At 48.7% G+C, this 21,252-nt stretch overlaps 1 protein-coding gene across 3 annotated transcripts in view; it reads left to right on the top strand.

Annotated features, from left to right (window-relative positions):
• TMEM71 (transmembrane protein 71) overlaps window positions 1–19,213 on the top strand; it is a 28,086-nt gene extending 8,873 nt beyond the window's left edge. For 2 of the 3 annotated variants that reach the window (XM_066379553.1, XM_066379552.1), the window contains 5 exons: window positions 4,503–4,688; window positions 8,723–8,798; window positions 12,259–12,320; window positions 12,411–12,471; window positions 16,921–17,373. In XM_066379553.1, coding sequence (XP_066235650.1) covers window positions 4,503–4,688; window positions 8,723–8,798; window positions 12,259–12,320; window positions 12,411–12,471; window positions 16,921–16,972 — 437 coding nt within the window. In that variant the 3' untranslated portion in view covers window positions 16,973–17,373. Of the gene's footprint in view, window positions 1–4,502; window positions 4,689–8,722; window positions 8,799–12,258; window positions 12,321–12,410; window positions 12,472–16,920; window positions 17,374–19,050 lie in introns of those variants that run through there. The other variant, XM_066379554.1, reaches the window with a different exon arrangement.
• The last annotated feature ends 2,039 nt before the right edge of the window (window positions 19,214–21,252 follow it).

Below are 21,252 nucleotides of genomic sequence, written 5' to 3'. Positions count from 1 at the left end.
GGAAAACTAAGGCAGATTAGATACTCTGCATGGGGCCTCACACTTAGTAAGTGGCAGAACCTGGATTCAAACTTAAGAGTTCTTGAGCATGTGGTCACTAAGCTACACCCAGGAAAGTCTCTTTGGGGAAAATTTCTCAGGCAGGGAACCAGAAGACCATGACATCACAAAAGAAAGGCATATAAAGAAATGTCTATAGTCAGCCACAAAAAAAGAAAAAAAAAGATAAAATACTGCCATTGGCGACAACATGGATGGATCTCGAGTTGCGTGTCACATAAAATAAGTCAGATAAAAAGGGAGGAGAACTGTACACCTGAAATTTGCATAGTGTTATCAAATGCTACCCCAATATGTTTAATAAAAATACAAGAAATAGAGGTCAGTTTTCAGCCTTATGGAGCTATAGATGTTTTTTTTTTAAAGAAATGGCTAATGGTGTACAGCTTTATAGAAAGGTTGGTGCAAGTGTTCCGGAGCCTGAAGAAGGAAGTCTCTGGTAAATAAGCTGTGCACGGGATCTTCAATCAGAAGGGGACGTCAGGGAGTCTCTGGTAAATAAGCTGTGCACGGGATCTTCAATCAGAAGGGGACGTCAGGGGCACCTTCCCGAGTGGCAGCACCCTGAGAGATAGGCACAGGTACCTATGGAACTAAAGAGCACTCCTTGTTTTTCCAATTGAGATATAATTCGCATATCATCAAATTTACCGTTCTAATTTGCAGAATTAGGGGACTTTTAAAAATATATTTACAAAGTAAGTTATGCAATCATGACCACTTTTTAATCCCAGAACATTTCCAGCAACCCAGGAGAAGTCCGCGCAAGCACAACCCGTCCCCGTGCCCCCTCCCACCCCCTTGACAATCGTTAGTGTCCTTTCGGTCCCCACAGCTTTGCCTCTGTGGGAGGTTCCTGCCTTTTTTAGCTGTGTCTTCTCCTGGTCGGTAGCACGGCTGCAGAGCGGCTTGCTTCTGCTGACCTGTCATATGCCTTTGAGAGTTTTCTTCCCTTGGTTCTAGCCTGGCTTTCGGCACAAAGACAAGTCTCTTCTCAAAGCGACATTTCCTGGAGTGTGGGGCGGGGCAGGGTGGGGCGGGGCAGCAGGTGCCTCTAGAACGCAGCAGCAACTAGCTCGGAGGCCCACAGTGGGACAGAGGCTGTGACCCCTCTTCCAATCCTCTCACGCTCCTGCTGAATCCAAGGAGGAGGCTCAGGTCAGAGCCTCCGTAGCTTTCAGACTATTGAGCTCCGCCTTTTGTTTTCTCTAAGTTCTCTGAGCAAAGAACAAGCATCAGAGCTTCTTGCTGAATGAAGCAGTATTCAGTGCAAATTAAATAAGGTCTCGTTTCCATGTACCCATTTTTACATTTATTTTCTCTCTAGGGCATTTAGATGATCAAGATAAAGTTTCTTTCAAAGTAAAAGACTAACGTGGGGCAATCAAAGGAAAATAGTAAGTGTCTAGGGGTACACAGGCTAGGGGCACAGGCTAGGGGGACACAGGCTAGGGGACACAGGCTAGGGGGACACAGGCTAGGGACACAGGCTAGGGGGACAGGCTAGGGGGACACAGGCTAGGGGACACAGGCTAGGGGACACAGGCTAGGGGGACACAGGCTAGGGGACACAGGCTAGGGGACACAGGCTAGGGGGACACAGGCTAGGGGACACAGGGTAGGGGACACAGGCTAGGGGCACACAGGCTAGGGGACACAGGCTAGGGGCACAGGCTAGGGGGACACAGGCTAGGGGACACAGGGTAGGGGGATACAGGCTAGGGGCACAGGCTAGGGGGACACAGGCTAGGGGCACAGTCTAGGGGCACAGGCTAGGGGGACACAGGCTAGGGGGACAGAGGGTAGGGGGACACAGGCTAGTGGGACACAGGCTAGGGACACAGGCTAGGGGGACAGAGGGTAGGGGGACACAGGCTAGTGGCACAGGCTAGGGGGACAGAGGGTAGGGGGACACAGGCTAGGGGACACAGGCTAGGGGGACACAGGCTAGGGGGACACAGGGTAGGGGGACACAGGCTAGGGGACACAGGCTAGTGGGACACAGGCTAGGGACACAGGCTAGGGGACACAGGCTAGGGGTACAGAGGCTAGGGGGACACAGGCTAGGGGACACAGGCTAGGGGGACAGAGGGTAGGGGGACACAGGCTAGGGGACACAGGCTAGGGGACACAGGGTAGGGGGACACAGGCTAGGGGACACAGGCTAGGGACACAGGCTAGGGGACACAGGGTAGGGGGACACAGGCTAGGGGACACAGGCTAGGGACACAGGCTAGGAGGACATAGGCTAGGGGACACAGGGTAGGGGGACACAGGCTAGGGGGACATAGGCTAGCGGGACACAGGCTAGGGGACACAGGATAGGGGACACAGGCTAGGAGGACACAGGTTAGGGGACACAGGCTAGGGGGACACAGGCTAGGGGCACACAGGCTAGGAGGACACAGGCTAGGGGACACAGGCTAGGGGACACGTCAGAAGTCAAGAAGATGATGCTGAGGTGAGCAGGGTTTGGGAATCACTGTTCTGAAGGCAGGATCTCACAGATTTGGAAATTCACATCTAGTTTTCCCCTAGTTGCCTCTTCAAAATATGTCCAAACAATTTTAAAGTAATTGAACCACAACAGAGCTGCACACACAGGAGGGTCTCTTGTTAAAATTCTCATGGTTTCCAAATATCTTCTAAATATAACAAATCAAACCACCCCCTCCAAAATCGGTAATTAGTCAACCGGGCGCACATGGGAACTCTGAAATCTCTCCTCTCGGCTGTCAACTGCAATCAAATTATCCCTAGACACCCTGGTTTCCGGATTTACCCAACGCCTCGTGACTTTTATCAGCAATTTATTTTTCTCTGGAAAATGTTGCCTGGTTAGAAGACTCAAGAATTCAAAATTAAATAGTTCTGCTGTTTTCTCTGGGCAGCGGATGCAATCAAAACTTACTTCCCCTGATTTTCTCTTGCTTCATTTTTCCGGCTAAAGAAGATTTTTGTTGTTGTTGTTGTTGCCTATTTTGTTTAGCCTTAGTTCACCCCTTTTGCAGCTGTGTCGAGACCCCTTTCCTCACTAGTTGCAATTATTCCGTAGCCGGCGCCCTAGACCCCAATACTGCAAACGGTGATGGGTTCCCAGAGCCCCGTGAGTCACCCTGAAAATGGACAGAGGACTCAGACACAGGGGACTGGTCAGGACTTTCTGCTCCGCTTTTGCCAGTCCTAAGAAAGGAAGGCAAGATGGCCTCATGCATGGCACCCAACCTGAGGTCTGCGATTTCCTCTAGAGCTAATTAATGCCTCTCCCGCAAATATCCTTGATTACATAAACAGAATGAAGGGTAAAAAATCACATGATTATATCAATGGAGGTAGAAAAAGGATTTGATAAAAGCCAGCACCCATTTATGATGAAAACTCTCAACAAAGTGTGTCTACAGGGAACATACTTCAACATAGTCAAGGCCACATATGACCATCCCACAGCCAACAAAATACTCAATGGGCAGAAACTAAAAGCATTTCCCTGAAGATCGAGGATAAGACAGGGTTGTTCAATTTCACCACTCTTACTCGACACGGTACTGGAAGTCCTAGCCACAGCCATTAGACAAGAAGAGGAAATAAAAGGCATCCGAACTGGGAAGGAGGAGCAGGGCACAGCTGTGTGTCTGGCCCCCCACTTGCAGCGCAGGGTCTGCCCTGACATGAAAACTCCGCATTGAGTGAGTGACCAGATCTGCCCGCCCTGAGCCCATTCAGCTTTGCCTCCTGTTCCCCTTGCTCCAGCTTCCCGTCTCCTCTGGTTTAGGGTCTTCTCTGGGACGGTCTTCCATCTCTGCTGTTATTTCCTTGAGTCACTTTACCCTCCAGACATCCCATGACAGCAATCAAAGTAGAGGAAAGCTTTTCTGACTTATTATGGTTTCTTTCAGAACCAACTGGATTGTTACCATATATCAAAACCACATTATTTATATAAAAAATGCACAGCAGTTAGCACAGGGTGCCACCCTCTCTCCGAGACATGCCATCACTCCACTCCCTGCCTGCGGCCTGAATTCCAAACATGTCAGGCTGGAAGTTCCTGCCTTCTGTGGCCCGCCTGCAATTTAGTTTTCCAGCTGCGTGTTCCGGGAGGGTGGGGGGGGCTCCCCTCGGTCACGTTGTCTCTTTGTTTCTACTGCACCGCACCGGCTTCCTTCCCCAAAACTTCATTTCCCGGGCCTGGGCACAGGTCTCTGTACCAAAGATCCTTTTCCTCTTTGACCTTCAGGGATGATGACAAATGGAAATGCCATCTCATCTAAAGGTCCATGTCCCAGCCTACTCCAGTGGCGTTACTATGGTCATGATCGCTAGTTACAGCGCATTGAGAGTCCGGAACACGCATGGATGTACACACACATGCACGCGTGCGCGCGCACACACATGCACATGGCACACACACACACACTGAAATGAATCTTTTGCTTTTCCAGGAGGTGATCGTGACTGTTCTCTGACCGATGACCGGGAGTCGGAGAAGCGGAGGGCGGAGTCTGGGAAAGGCTCCTCTTCCGGCTGCGTCACACCTGTGTCTCCCGGGAAAAACTCCCACAGCTCCTCCCTTGGGGCCCAGGGGAGGGCTTCTGAGCATCGCCAGGGGAACATTTTGAATCATTCAAGTGAGTTTCCTTTTCTTATTATTTTTTTTAAATAAAATCTTTGCCACACCCAAACGATTCTTCCTTCCAGGGCCTGAGAACGAGGCAGAGATGACTAATGTGCCCTTAGGAACTGGTATCAACCTGTGTGAGGAAGGTCGGATCTGGGGCGCGGCCAGCGCCCACGGGGACAGGACGCGTTCACAGGGGAGGTGACTGCCTTTGAGGTGTCACCTGACAGGCGTCAGAAAGACTGGATTTGCAGTGTTTTATTTGCTTTTCAAAAACCCTGAAGACGTTTGGCAAAATGTTAGGCTTTGCTAAATCTGGGCAGTCGTGCGCAGGTTTTCTCTTCGTATTTAGCTGTGTATTTGACATAATCCATAAAGAAAAAAGGAAAAGAAGGAGATATATCCCTTAATGCTTTGTCCCTGGCGAGGAAAAGTCAAATAAATAGGTATTGGGATTTCCTGTCAGGGGTCAATCAGAAATAAACTCATCAAGTGCGTCCCCTGACCTCTAGTTTGTGAATTCGGGATTGCTGGCGTTTGCACACACTGGTACGGCAAGTCCAGCTCCCCGCTTGTTAGCTGTACCCCAGAAACGATTCACCTAACCCTCTAAAACTTAACATTTTCCTCTACAAATGAAGATCAGCAGAATTCCTACGTTATTCTGATGAAAATAATTCAGGTAAAGCACTTAGCACCTGTGTCATGTAGATGAAATACTCCAAAAATGTAAGGCTATGATTACATATAGTTGAGGTTGATGGGAAAATAATAACTTCTCTTTATTTGCATTCACAAAATCACTGACTGTCTCCTTCTTCTCACAAAGACCAAGTGCCCTGTTTCATTTTGTGTCCAGTGCAGCTATTAAATAAGTGTTTAAGAGGCATTTCTAGTTTCCTTTCCAGGTGTCAGGATGACAAGGAAAAGCAGCTTTTCCTGTTTAGAGAGTTTTCAGGTGATCCACACCTCCATTGCCACCTCCTTCAGGGAGGTGGCATATTCCTCCCTGTGCTTCTGGGGAAAGGAATATGAAGTGAACTCTCCTGGTGCTCCTCTGCTCCCAGGGCTCCCCGCTTTCATGCCCATTCCCTGCACTGCTATTGCACATTGACTTCTGTGCCTCGCCCAATGGGTATGAGTTCCTTGGGGATGGGCACTCTGTCTAAGTCATCTTGGATTCCAAACTGCCCACATCGTGCTTGGCACAGAGTAGGGTCTTCATGACTGTGGTGGGTCAATTAAGGGCACTAAGTGTGCTATCTCTATTGTTATAGATAAGAACACTCACATTCACACAGGTCAAGTGAGCCTTGGCACATGCCCTTTGCTAGGTGTGAAATGTGTCTCCTACCTGCTACAGCTACAACCCCAACCCCCTCTTTAAGGTTTAAATCAAGCAAGACCACCTCTGTGGAGCCTTCTCTGCCCCTGTGGCTGGCGGAGGTAGCCCGTGGCTTCCCTGTGACGCCCTAGCAGCCCGCACCTATCCCTGTTGGAACTATTTTCTTCTTCTTCCCCAGGCTATGGAGCCCTGGGCAGACAAGGTCTCCGTCTGATTCCACTTTATCTCCTTCACATGTGGGTTTTGAGTGTGCCTTCTGTTCCAGGTGATGTTCCATGTGCTACGGGTGTAGGGACACATGACATCGCATTAGTCAGTCAGGGATTTTTGAGTTCCAGCACGTGGAACCCACTGAAAAGGTATTATCAGTAACGGAAGTCATTGCTTCATGTTAATGAAAATTCCAGGTGTAGATTCTGGGCTTCTGTCAGTCTCTGCTTTTCTTGTCTCTTCTCTTTGGTAAAGAGCTTTATTTACTCTTTAAAAGACTATTGGTTCCCGGTGGTTCTCAGCGACTCCCTGCCTGCAACTTCCCAGGTTCCAGTCCAGCAGAAAATGAGGCTAGCCTTCTGCAGTTAAGTCATGAGGCCCAGTTTTGTGGGTTCTGGGAGGGTCTCATTTACATGAAAATAAAAAAAACAATCATTGTCAATCAATATGTGATGCTGCAAATACTAGGAGAGAACTCAGTCTCTTACCTGAGCATTGAACAAAGAGAAGGGGAGAGGTGATTCCCCAAAGAAATTATGGGCACTGCCACCAAAGAACAGCAAACAGATGTCAACTATTCTCAGTGAGCTTGCAGAGGGGAAACACAGAGAAATAAAATGGCAATTTCAACTCATTGTGGAAATAGTGCTGGCAGTGATATGCCTGAGCCATGTATCTTGGTGAAGGGCCAAGGGGGAGTTGACAGAATCAAGGAAGGCTTCCTGAAGGAGGTTACACTTCAGCTAAGCCAAAATAGGTACGTACTTAGTAAATGGCTAACTGATGGAATGAATCAATGAGCAGTACCCCGTCCAAATCACATAACTCATATCTTTGTAGAACTTGAACTTAAACCCAGTCATCCTTCAATATTCAAGTCTAGCGATCTTTGCATTTTGTCAAGCTAGACTGGTTTCTGTGAGAAAATATTTCCCAAATTCCACATGAAATTGGAGGAGGCTAAGAATAGAAACATACTTCAGAAAGATGATGGCGTAGTCAATTGAATCCACCAGAACTTATTTAATTCACAGTACACAAGAAATACTGTACATTTGCAAGGACATCATTCATGGCTGCTATATTTTGCATTGCCAGTCTCCAGTGTTCTGCCCCTATGATGGACTAAATGGGTCTTAAGTGCTGATTCAGTCTTCACTCATAAATAGCAAAAATAAATGCATTCGTTGCACAAGGTCATTCCAAGTTTTAAACCACTGTTGCAAAATTGGACTTTTGAAGCATTTGGCAAAAATAAGGCAGGGTCTGCTTATACTTTCTTTTAAATCTTTATGTGGCAATCCTCAAGCCAGCTCTGACTTCTTTTAGGTGATTAGAATAATTCTCAGGGTTCCGACTGGTTTTACTCCTCACCACTGGAGAATTTGCAGCCCTTTTCACTGTGACTCGACAGCAATGTTTTATTGATAGCGAAGGGTTCTGCAGGGCCAGACAAGCTCATGATATATGTTCCGTTCCTGCCCTTTAGGGGCTTCTGGAATGCAAAGCGACAACTCTCCTTCCATACCCCATTTTGGGCAAAAACATTATGTTCTGGCTAGATGGGGTTTTGGTGGTTTTTTTGGGGTTTTTTTGTATTTTTCTGAAGCTGGAAACGGGGAGAGACAGTCAGACAGACTCCCGCATGCGCCCGACCGGGATCCACCCGGCACACCCACCAGGGGGCGACGCTCTGCCCACCAGGGGGCGATGCTCTGCCCCTCCGGGGCGATGCTCTGTTGCGACCAGAGCCACTCCAGCGCCTGGGACAGAGGCCAGGAGCCATCCCCAGCGCTCAGGCCATCTTTGCTCCAATGGAGCCTTGCTGCGGGAGGGGAAGAGAGAGACAGAGAGGAAGGAGAGGGGGAGGGGTGGAGAAGCAGATGGGCGCTCTCCTGTGTGCCCTGGCCGGGAATCGAACCCAGGACTTCTGCACGCCAGGCCGACGCTCTACCACTGAGCCAACCGGCCAGGGCCTAGATGGGGTTTTTAAATCTTGGCTGTGGCCCTTCTGAGCTGTGTGACCTTGGACAAGTGTTATCACCCCTCTCAGTCTTGGTCTTCTCATTTGCAGACTTATGATAATGGTTCCTAACTCCTAGGTCTGTTGTGTTGGTTAATGAACTTATGTAACAAAAGCTCGGTGAATTATAAGGCAATGTACAAATGTATGCGTCACCACCATCCTCATCAGAGTTAGAGCTCTGGCATTAGTATCAAGTCTACTAACCCTTCCCCCAACATTAAAGTAAAAGGCAAGCTCCAAACTATTTAGGCAATGATAGAAAAAAAAAAATCTGATTATTTGCAGAATTTTTCTAGCATTTGATAATTTTATCTTGTTACTTCTAACAAGTTGTTTGGGATGACATGCGCCGGAAAGCTTCCTTGTTGGTATGCAGAAGAGAAGTGTTAATATGATTTGACTGTTCCAGCATTATTTAATCAACAATTATTTCTAATTGATTTATTTCTATTTTTCCTACTAGAAACCAGTTTGTTGGGAGAGATCTCCTTCCAAACAGTTGCGCTTGCTGCGTGCTTGATCATTTCTGCATATGCAAGGTAATTCAGATTTTATTTTCATGTCGTGGTGTTGCATAATTAATGAAGCTGTGATTGATTGATTATTTACTTGCCTTATTCCACAAAGCATTTTTAGGCAGCTCTGTGGTTAAAATTTGCTCATTTGTCTGTCCATGATAAGTGCTTCTTCATCTGTCACACTAGCTCACAAGCATACAAAAGCCCGTATATCTTGCTAGGAATTGGGTTTACTATATATCATCCTTTGTTTAAATCCTCAGCAACTCTCTGTTACAAATACAGTGTAAGTACCTCTGTTTGGAGTTCAAGGGCACTTAAAGTTCCCACTCGGGGACTTGGAGTCCTGCTGGGACTCCACCTTTCCCATTATATTTTTATATCCTGACAACAGGTATCTGTCCCAGGGATGCCTGCTCAGCATCTCAGAGCACATAATGTTCTTGCCTGATAATAGTCATGTTTCTGTTCTACCTTCTGTCCTGCATGTCCTTCCTGTCCTTTTTGTCCTCAAGCTCCAGGCCAGTGATCACGTCCTTTCTGTGCTAACCCCACTCGTGCCTCAGGGTCTTTGCACTTGCTATTTGCTCTGCTGCCTAGTCAAGTTTTCTCCAGAAAGCCTCCTGATGTATGTCCTTCCTTCTTTCTGGAATCTGTTCCAATGTCACATCATCAGAGCCCTTCCTTGACAACTTTATATAAATAGCATACCACCCTCTCACACACACCTCACTTCACAGTTTCTCAGAGCACTTATTATATGTTCACTTGTATGAATATTAATGATCTATTTCCCCCTACCTGAATATGAACTCCCTGAGGCTGAGGCATTGTATGTCTCCTTTACCACTGTATCACAGTGCCAGGGACTCATGAGTATTTTTGAATCAGTGCAACAGGGAGGGATTATACAGTCCTGGGGTCTTTGCAATTGCTAACTGCTCTCAAGTCCTGCCTCTTGAGGGTCTAATACCTCATTCTCACTTAGGGGAGTTGTATTTTTAAATACAAAGCCCTGGGTCCTATCCCTTGAGATACAAATTTAGATCTAGTAAGAGTCAGTGGTTTAAAATGAGCTTCCCAGATAATTATGAGGTTTGGGAAGTATTTTTAGATCACAGTGGGACCAAAGAACAAAAATGGGGAGGGGAGGTCATGTGGTTAAAAACAAATTCGCAAAAATCTGCATTATGTGCCGTGTTGGAGGATCACAATGTGCTTTAGCGTGCAAAAGCCACGGTGAAAAAGTGGAGTGAAGAAACGTGTTGGCTTTCTTTTTTTTCTCTTAATTCAATGAGAGGAGGGGAGGCAGAGACAGACTCCTGCATGTGCCCCAACCAGGATCCAACTGGAAAGCCCACTAGAGGGCAATGCTCGCATCTGAAATAGAGGCCATGGAACCATCCTCAGCAACCAGGGCCAACTCGTTCCAGCCGAGCCATGGCTGCAAGAGGGGAAGAAAGAGGGGGAGAGAGAGAGAGAGAGAGAGAGAGAGAGAGAGAAATAGAGAGAGAAAAAGGGATGGAGAAGGAGATGGTCGCTTCTCCTGTGTGCTCTGACCGGGAATCAAACCCAGGACCTCCACATGCCAAGCATATTTGACTTTCTTTAACTTGGCATTTCCTAAACTTAATCGATCACTGAAAATCTTTTCTTTATTTCACAGGACTGTCAATGAAATAGTCCTCTTAGGTTAATTTCTGTAGATAGTCCCCACTTAAGAGGGGAGCTTAACTCCCTATCCCTGGAGTGCGAGCTGCATTTAGAAACTTGCTTCCAAAGAGCAGACTATAGAAAGAGGGTAAAAAGGTCATGTTACAGCTGAGAAACCTGGCAACCATGACCTCAGATGACCAAGGTTAACGTGAACAGAGGTCAGTGATATTGATGGCATGCACCCTTGATACAATGCGGTAAGAACCTCACTTCACCGCGCTGGTTCCAGACCCCAGTCTCACCATGAGAAAAACCCAGATGAGAGACATTCTCTGTATGATCTGATCGGTAGTCTTCAAAAATGGTCAAGGTCATGAACCCCAAGGAGAGTTTGAGAAATTGTCAGAGCCCAGAGGACCCTCGGGAGACATGATGACGAAATGTAATGTGGTGCCCTGGATGGGATCCTGGAACATGGATACCTTAGGGAAAACGGTCAAGTCCAAATGTAGTGTGGGACTGAATCAATGGTGACACATCAGAGTGGGTTCCTTAACCATGACGGACACGCCGAGTAGCATAAGATGCTAATAATGGAGGAAGCAGGATGCAGGGTATATGAGAACCTCCGTACTATTTTTTTTTTTTTTTTGCAAATTCTCTGTATATCTGAAGTTATTCTAACATAAGAAGGTTATTTAAGTAAATAATTGGTTAAAAAAAAGAGCTATTTATGTGGACAACAGCATGGAGGAATCTCATAGATATTATCTAAGTGAAATAAGACAGACAGAAGTGTCTATAGTTGCATATACACATGAAATTCAAGAAAAGGCTAAATGAATCCGTTATTATAGGTGTAAGGATGGTGATTAAGTGGGGTGGATAGAGTGGGATGGAACAACAAAGGAAACCTTACAGGAAATACTCTATTACCTTGAGTTGGGCACAGCAGCGACAGGGGCTTATGTTAAAAAACAAAACAAAACAAACCCCCCCCCAAAAAAAAAACCCAAGATGTGCACTTCCTATGCTTTAGTGTACCTTTGTCAAAGCTCAATTTCAAATGCACATTTAAAATTAAACTAAATAATTTAAAATGAAAATGCTCAATTTAAAAATGCATGTAAAGAGATATCTGAAAGGCTACTCCTCAGATTTGCATAATGCCTGCTTCCGGATGATGGGATCTTTCATCATAAATTTCCTTTCTCCTTTTTTAATCTTTTTCAATAATTCATAGTTGGAACATAAAAACAATCAAGACGCGATTCTTTACACAGAGACCCCTGCCGCCATGATACAGTCACTCATCAGACTGGGCAAAACCTCAAAAGTTGAACACACTTTTTGGGCGAGGTTGGGAAGCAGTGGACATACGATTTCCTCCTTTGTTTTCTTTGTCCCCCGCCCCCCCCCAGAAGTTTTATACTGTTGTGGTTTATGTTCAGTCTATGACTCATTTTGAGTTCAATTTTGTGTTAAAGAATGATATACACATGCGGGTCCACTCTTCGCAAATATTTGGGAAGAGTACAATCGTTTCAATACCGTTTGTTGAAAAGACAACCCTTCCTCCAGTGAATTGTTTTTGCAACTCTGTTAAAAATCATGCAACTGTCCCTGTATGGGTCTTTCTCTGGGCTGTCTGGCCTCTTCCATTGAGCTACATTTTCTATTCTTTTTGTCAATGCCACACTATCTTTGTTGCCGCGGTTTTACAGTAAATGTTAACACCGGACGTGTGCAGTCGGTCTGAAAGAGCATCGCATGTGTGGGCAACGTATGACTAGTCTGCTGACCCTGAGCTTTCTTGCTGTTCCAGGTGGTTTCTTGGAGGAATGTTAGCCAGTGTCTTCACATGCTCCTTGATGGTAGCGACTGCTTGTAAGTCACCATTCCCCAAGGGACTGCTTGGATTCCTGTACTTCTTTCCGATTTGGGTCATTTTAATATGTTTTCTCTTTCTCATCCAAGATGGTGTCAAGTTACTGTTTCTCAGCCTTGCCAGCTACTTTGAAGCCGTCCCCTGGGCCAGGTACGTGTGGCCTGGGCTGTCGCTGTCTGGACAGAGGTGACCATATCTGAAATCGGAGCACGCTCGGTGCTGAGCCACAGTGGCAATGACCAGACGGGGAAGGTCCTGATCGTGTGTCCTGAAGAGGACTCCTGGCTACCACTAAACTCTAATAGTAGTATCTTCCCGAGTCTACATTCTTACCTCAAATAGAGAAAATTAATTTTTAAGGCAGCAGGACTTAGGAAGGAACATGAATTTTAAATGCTTAAATCATTTTAAAAGGGCTTTTATAGGTGCACAGCACTACCCTTTAAGAATACCTCATATTAAGAGGCCTTTTTCTTAGAGCTTCCCAAATAACTCTCTGGCCGACTGCCCACGAAATGATCTGTTACCAACGGTGGTGTGTCTGCAATCTCCCAGGCACTTCGAGTCCCCCTATGTGTCCGCGGCGGTGATTCAGCATATTTCAAGGGGTGCCTGAGGTCTGGGCGAGAGGCGGGCGGAATTTCAAACAGCCCGCAGAGCACCGTCCACCACAAGACGGATGGCGTTCATTATCTTTCCTTTCTGCAGGGCGGCCGCAGGCCGGCTCCCGCAGCTTGGAGACAGAGGCCTGTGATTCAAATCAGTTTGCAGGCCTATGGCTCCTGACACTGTGTTGCGCTCCCTGTTTAGGAAATCTTTGTTAATTCTGAAATCGCCATGAAGCCGAGGGAAGATTTATTTTGTTTAGGACGCTGGCCAATATTGATTTACTGGCATTTTGAGCGATGCTTCCTCTTCCTTTACTGGCGTTTCGGGTTTCTGGGCGCAGGCATTAATAGAGCTAAGTTTTTTTTAATCCGATAGTCGCAAAATTGGGTCCCAAGGTCACTTGAGAAATTCTTATTCTTGAACCCTTGTAAATGAGTGACATGTGTTGACAGCTCTTCTCTGCTACCCACTCCCTCTGGCGGCAGGTCGCTCTCTGCGTCACTGGACGTTAACTTCATTCAGGTCTGCGCGCATGCTCAGCTGGGTGGGCTGAGATGCTGCCCTAATTATTGGTTAGGCCTAACCAATAACGGCTGAACCAGCCGGAGTCATGTTGCAGCCCAACATTCAGAAGTGAAAATTGTCAGGTGGTGCAGGCTTGTATCAATTCATTCTCTATGGGGTTTAAGGTGAACCCACCCGTACAATTAATTGGAAAAGCACGTAGCATGTTGTTAGGGAAACCCTGTAAGGAGGGCGGAGCTTCACAAAGCCTAGTGGCATGGCGACAGCTCCCTGGAATCAACCGAGGCGCTGGTTTAGAGAACAGATTCACGCACCCTGATTCCCAAACCTTTTGAGTCCACACTGCTGCGGGGCCTCCATGTTCAACAGCCTCTCCGGGTCATTCTTTGTACATTGATTGCATTCACTATGAGCATCCTGGACAGACGGTTAGTAAAACCCTGAAGTGCCGTCACTTAACCTACTGCGTCTTTATCGAGAACGTGAATGTTCTGTGTAGCACTGGACACCCAGTTCTGCTCGGCAGACATTTACAGTCGCTAGCCAGGGTCAGACGCTGTCGCTCGGTGATGGGGTTGCATGCCATGGCCTGGACAATTCAGAGCCTAATTAGTAGGACATGGAAAAGGGCACAGCGAAGTTGCTTTTTAATGTGATAAATGGGAAGTGCAAGTACAGAGGTAGCACAGAGGCTATGGGAGCTCCTGGAGGGAGGTTCCCCAGACTCGGAGCGGAGGGGAGGGGGAGGGGAGGGGAGGGGGGAGAGGAGGGGAGGGGGGAGAGGAGGGGAGGGGAGGGAAGAGGAAGGGAAAGGAGGGAGGGGGAAGGGAGTAGAGGGGGAGTTGAAGGAAGTAGAGGAGAGGGAAGGGGAGGGGAGGAAGGGAGGGGAGGAGAGGGGATGGGGAGGGGAGGGGATGGGAGGGGGGAGGAGAGGGAGGGGGAAGAGAGGGGGTGGGGAAGGGGGAAAAGAGGGGAGGGGGTAGAGGAGGGGAGGGGAAGGGAGGGGAGAGAGGGGGAAGAGAAGGGGGTTGGGAGGGGATGGGGGAAGGAGGGGAGGGGGGGAGGGAAAGCTTTTCAGAAGAGCCAATATCTGCTGGGGTCACATCACCTACTGCTGCAAGGGCTCCTCAGGCTGTAGTGAGAGCTCTTGATTTGTTCTCTCCTAAATGGAATTAGAGCAGGAGGGGGAGGGGAGGGGGAGGGGAGGGGGGAGAGGAGGGGAGGGTAGGGAAGAGGAAGGGAGGGGAGGGGAGGGGAAAGGGAGTAGAGGGGGAGTTGAAGGAAGTTGAAATTTGGTATTTCCTGCTGGATCAGTCGCATCTCCTGTAGGGTGGTGGGCAATGGGGGACAGTCACGTGGGGAACCCAGACCCAGGAACTTTGGCTAGGACTGCCCACAACCAAGCGTGCCAAAAGAAACTTCCCAGAGGTCCTTGGGAAAAGAGCGATAGTCCATCAGCCAGTGAGATTTCACCACGTCATATTAGCTCGACCACCCTAGGGACCCTTTAAATATCTCTCACATGGTTCACCCCATGCGACTTCCCTGGCCTTTCTGTCCCAGGGATCAGAGAACCTCCTTGGATGGGATGCACACTCTGTACTCAATAAAGCCTTTTATTACTCCACACTTTGTGGCTCTGGTCCCTTCCTTCTTCCTCGGTGGGGAAAAATACCTTACATTTTGGTGCCGAAAACCCAGGAGGAGTTTGAAGTCCACAAGGACCACTCCTCTCCCCTTCCCCTCCGAGAAAGAACCAGGACCTCCCCTACCTTCCACCCACTTCAGCTCACGATGTGGTAAGTCCCCTGCCTCCAAACTATCCTCAATTCTTTCCGCTTAGACTCCCTGTCTGAAACCGCAGCTGCGTCAGGGACCTCTTTCTGTTCCATTCCGAGTACGTGTGCCCGTGGATACGTCCTGAGAACATCCACTTTACCTTATCTGTCCATGGCCAAAGCTGAGTTTTGGGATGCCAATGCTCACCTCTGACCACTCCGAGGACTGAGGGTGGCCATGGGGGCACAGGAAACTGTTCTTCTTCTCCGCTGTGGCCAGGCCACTGAACCCACTGGATTAGCCTCCTGAAGGGACTTTCGGTCTTAACAGCCTCACCAATTTAACTCTCGCCAAAAGCTGGGAAATGATTGGAGATCCCTTACATTCAGGGCTTCTAATTATTCACGCTCCCGTCCTAATCTCTGTGCTGCCTTTTCCACCGCGCAGGCCCTTTTTTGGCCAGAGAAACCTCACCTAAACCCTCCACTCCTAACCTTTCCTCCTTCGCCCAACTCCCAACTCTCTCCCCTTCCTGCCTGACCCACAGGCGCGCCCCTCTCTTGGGACCCCTCTCTGGTCCCTCTGGACCTCTTTCCCTCGGGTCTCTTCCCTCCAAGAGCCCCCTCTCCTCCCTTCACTGGATCCTGTTTCTCATTCACCTGCAAATACCAGTTTCTCTTTCTCCTCCCCTGCTGGCCAGGGGCCCCTCCCTTCTCCACTGTGTTCTTAAGCCCCTCCTCCATCAGGCCATTCTCCACCTACTATTGGCTCTTACATGGTTTGCAGGACCCCAAGGCCCAACCCCAATTTTCATACAGGAAGTTCTGGCCCTGTCCTGCCTTTGGTTCCAGCATTTCCTGCCAGATCTGGGTACCAGGATCCCCAGGAACCCACCTTTTCTTATTCTAACCCCCAAACCCCTATCCGGGACCTGTGAACATGGCATTTAAAGTTTTCAATGGTCACGACTAATAGAAGCAGGCCAAGGCTGTTCGCCAGGCCCGCATGCAGCAGAAGGTAACTCTCCAAAACCCAGGCTCTTGTGGCAGCTGTGAGGCCAGCAGGACAACAAGTAACAGGAGGTGCCCGACCTAAGTCCAAGCCGCAAAGAAAATCCCCACCAGGAGCTTGCTTTAAGTGTGGCAAGCAGGGTCACTGGTCCCAGCAGGGCCTCTGCCCGTGACTGCCCACTAAGCCCTGCCCTAACTGCAAGCAGCCCACTCACTGGCAGAGTGATTGCCCCTTTGGGCAACAGGCTTTTTCCTCAACGCCTCTATGTGAGGACGAGCCAGCCAGGTGGGTGCATCACTCAAACTCCTAGGACACGGCCTGGACTCAGAGAACCCAGGGTATACTGCAACTAGTGGGTAAGTCCATCTCATTTCTTGTGGACATGGGGGCTACCTTCTCTGTTTTGCCACCACACTATGGACCTCTAGTTCCCTCACAGGTCTCAGTTATGGGAGTGGATGGGACCGCCCTTCTTTTCCTCTTTGCACTCCACTCCTGACATGCAGTTTTCCCCCCTTCGTACGCCACTCCTGGCATACAGTTTTGCCTCAAGCTTCCCTCCATGCAGGACCACTGGCAGTCGGAACCACTGGACTCTGTCCATCTCCGGCTCACCAAAAGGCTGGACCCTGCAGATCCCCCTATTACCCCTCTTTTTTTTTTTAATCCTTACAGGACCGCATCCGCGAAGTTTCTCCAGTCACGGCCACACAGATGTTCCTCCTGACACCCCTCAAAGCCACCACCTTCCGATCTCCCCCTCCCCACGACGCCCCTAATGAGCAGGAAGTAGCCAGACAAATAACTGACGCCCTTAATTAACACAAAAGACTGGAATTAGGGTAGTGGGCAATGGGGGATGGTCACGTGGGGAGGCCAGACCCGGGAACTTTGGCTATGACCGCCAACAACCAAGCACGCCAAAAGAAACTTCCCAGAGGTCCTTAGGAAAAGAGCGACCGTCCGTCAGCCAGTGAGATTTCACCACGTCATATTAGCTCAACCACCCTAGAGACCTTTTAAATATCTCTCACTCGGGTCACCCCATGGGACTTCCCTGGCCTCTCTGACCCAGGACCAGAGAACCTCGTCGGACAGGATGCGCTCTGTACTCAATAAAGCCTTTTATTACTCCACACTTTGTGGCTCTGGCCCCTTCCTTCTTCCTCAGTGGGGAAAAATACCTTACATCTCCAGCCTCATTTCTGGAAGAAGATCCCTTCTTTGATTATTTGTGTCCATACTCATTCTCTCTCTGTTTTTACCTGTTCCCTGCCCACTAGGCATCATATGCTTACACCTTTGCACTTAAAACCTCTGAAAACAAGGACTTTTGACTTCATTTTTGTATCCATCACGATGCCTTGAAAAGAGTACATACGTCATAAGTATTCATGAAATTGAATGTATCCACCGCATCACTTCTTTATAGCCCAGGGCTCTGCCTATAAAAGACAGATTTTGCAACCCTCATTCTCCCATAGAAACCTGTCTGGAAACTACTGAGCCAAAGACGTGGTTATCACCGTCAGCAGTCAAGGATGACTCATGAATCTGTTCCAGACATGGAGGACCGGATCTGAGGGCGTGGAGGGCAGGCTGGAGCCCAGTCCCAGTCCCACAAACACTGATGGAGGGAGGAGCCCTCCCACACCCACCCTGCACGCCACCTAGCCGAGACTGGCTGCCGATTCTTCAGCATTTGGGGCTTCTCAAGTCACAGCCTTTTTCATACTGTAACGCAATTCTTTTTTTTTTTTTTTTTTTGTATTTTTCTGAAGCTGGAAACGGGGAGAGACAGTCAGACAGACTCCCGCAAGCACCCAACCGGGATCCACCTGGCACGCCCACCAGGGGCGACGCTCTTCCCACCAGGGGGCGATGCTCTGCCCCTCTGGGGCGTCGCTCTGCCGCGACCAGAGCCACTCTAGCGCCTGGGGCAGAGGCCAAGGAGCCATCCCCAGCGCCCAGGCCATTTTTGCTCCAATGGAGCCTTGGCTGCGGGAAGGGAAGAGAGAGACCGAGAGGAAGGGGGGGAGTGGAGAAGCAAATGGGCGCTTCTCCTATGTGCCCTGGCCGGGAATCGAACCCGGGTCCCCCACACGCCAGGCCGACGCTCTACCGCTGAGCCAACCGGCCAGGGCCTGTAACGCAATTCTTACTCAACCGCCTTCTTTGGAAAATTTAAAATCTGTGGGTTTGGGGACTTACCTACTTTGTTCACCACTGCCCAGAGTGTCCCTTTCAAATGAAGGTCATCACAGGTACCGCAGCCTGCCATACATGTGTTTGCATCAGCAGTCTGTGTTTTGCAGATTTATGGCCACAGGGTAACAAAATAAGTAACATATCTTATCTCCAGCTTAGGTGCTAGAAGATCTGCTTATAGCTTTGGTGAATGAATGGATACCCTTCAGGGAGTAGAAATATGGGGAAAGCCTACTCGTTACCCTGTAGACATTTCTGTCACTGAGGGGTGGAGAGAGAAAACAAATGAAATGGTGATTAACTTTGTACCCCGCTGGGATGCAGGGCAAAAACCTTTGCAGCCTGTTGGAGGACAGCGAGAGAGCTGAGAATTGCTAAGGCAAAAAAAAGTTGCTCAACGTCGAAGCTCACTTTCCTAGTTATTATTTAAGCTAGCTCATCGGCGATATGTGTGCTCCTGTGCGTGCGCGCGTGCGTGTGTGCGTGTGCGTGTGTGTGTGTGTGTGTGTGTGCGTGCGCGCAGTGATTAGAGCAGCTATCGCATTTCCGGTGTATGTAGATGAATTATGCATTTCCTTTCACCTTGCTTTGATCTAGGTTTGCCAAAATTTGACAGCCATTCAGGAGTGCCTCTGATGAATGTCTTCAATCTGAATATCCAAAAAATGGTGTGATTTGCAGCCTGCTTGGAATCAACTGCTTTAATCTGAAGGGAATGAGCAACTGGATACTCAAGAAAAACCAACTTCATTGGGTTATGCGATTTTTAAAAAATATCCCAGCTTTGCCCTCGTAATTGTAATATGTATGTGAAAATGCTATGAAGTCATCTTTTTTTTCCCTTGCAAGCACTCGCCGTGGAAAGGGAAAGGACTGAGATTTGTGGAGGAGAACGTACCACCTGGGCCTCTGCTGTCTGTCCTGTTACACTCTGAGGCTGCAGGTCTCAGACATTCATTCTCACAAGAGAATTCTACGGCAAGTTTGTATGTAACAATGCGGGTTCCTGCGTCTGCCCACATGGACCTCTCCTTTGCTCAATTTGAATAATGAAAGCAAGTTGATATATCCAATGCCAACTCGAAAGTAAATAAATGCAGTTTATCCTTAAGATATAATGTAGAAAAAGTCCTTCTTTGTCCTGAAGGAGTGGCCCGATATTTGGCAGTGACAGTAGATAAAGGCTGATGGAAAATGGGCAGAGTAGCCTGACCAGGCGGTTGCGCAGTGGATAGAGTGTCGGACTGGGACTCAGAGGACCCAGTTTGAAACCCCGAGGGAGCCGGCCTGAGCGTGGGCTCATCTGGCTTGAGCAAGGCTCACCAGCTTGAGCCCAAGGTCGCTGGCTTGAGCAAGGGGTCACTTACTCTGTTGTAGCCCCCCCCCCCATCAATGCACATGTGAAAAAGCCATCAGTGAACAACTAAGGTGTCATGACAAAGAATTGATGTTTCTCATCTCTCTCTTTTCCTATCTGTCTGTCCTTATCTGTCCCTCTCTTTGTCTCTCTCTTTGTCACAAAAAAAACAAAACAAAACAAAAACTAAAGGGTGGAACAGAGTCAATTTTTTTATTGGAAGGTACATTTTTGTCTTGAACCATTTTCTTTTTTTTTTTTGGATTTGTTTTTTTTTTTCTGAAGCTGGAAACGGGGAGGCAGTCAGACGGACTCCAGCATGCACCCGACCAGGATCCACCCGGCATGCCCACCAGGGGGCGATGCTCTGCCCATCCGGTGCATCGCTCTGTCGCGACCAGAACCACTCTAGCGCCTGGGGCAGAGGCCAAGGAGCCATCCCCAGCGCCTGGGCCATCTTTGCTCCAATGGAGCCTCGCTGTGGGAGGGGAAGAGAGAGACAGAGAGGAAGGAGAGGGGGAGGAGTGGAGAAGCAGATGGGCGCTTCTCCTGTGTGCCCTGGCCGGGAATCGAACCCGGGACTTCTGCACGCCAGGCCGACGCTCTACCACTGAGCCAACCGGCGAGGGCCTTGAACCATTTTCTTTACCAAGTTTTCAACTCTCTTGGGGCTCATGAGTACCTTTCACTAAAATTGCTGTTAAAATAAAGACAACACAGGAAAACTTCTTTAGGGGAAATAAAGGCAAAACACCAGAGCGTTCTGAAGGACGTACAAACGGTACCGGCAGTCGCACGGCCGTCTGGTGGGTTGTGGATGCCGCTCCCTCACCAGCCTTCGTGCTCGGGTTCTGCTCCCCAGGGGGTCCTGCAAGGCCGTTTTGCACCAGTTGATAGTCTCTGTCTAGAAACTAGTGTGGGGAAATTTGTCTTTGCTTCACATGGTGATGTCCAAAATATCACTTTTTATGTTCTTTACATTTAGTGCATCCGGGGTTGAAGAAAAATATTATACTACTAATAAATGGAGTCATCAGCCAATTATCTATGTGTGTGTGTTGCAACATGAGAGGTCTGGAGGAAAGGTGTTCGCTGAGCCCTGGACCAGTTCATTACACCCGCTGTAACAAATGACCGCAAACCAATGGCTTACGGACACTGATTCATTGCTGGACATTGCTGGAGGTCGGAAGCGAAGATGAAGCCATTGCTGTGTTCTTTCTGGAGGGTCCAGGGAAGCAGACCCGCCCTGCCATGCTGTCCTGCTCCTCCGGCCTTTGGCCACGCCATTCCCTTGACGGGATCGCCTTCCCGTACCTGTCCCTTCTGGAAACCCTTATCCGTCTCAAGTCCCCTCCACTCTCCCTGCTCCTGTGCCCTTGTTCGCCTCTTCTTTAGGACATTTCTCAGAGACTGTAATTCTTGTCTGTCTCTCCAGATGT

This window comes from Saccopteryx leptura, chromosome 3 (assembly GCF_036850995.1).
Source record: "Saccopteryx leptura isolate mSacLep1 chromosome 3, mSacLep1_pri_phased_curated, whole genome shotgun sequence".
NCBI lineage: Eukaryota > Metazoa > Chordata > Mammalia > Chiroptera > Emballonuridae > Saccopteryx > Saccopteryx leptura.
The sequence above is the reverse complement of the archived record's forward strand: the minus strand, read 5'-3'. Positions and strand labels throughout refer to the sequence as shown.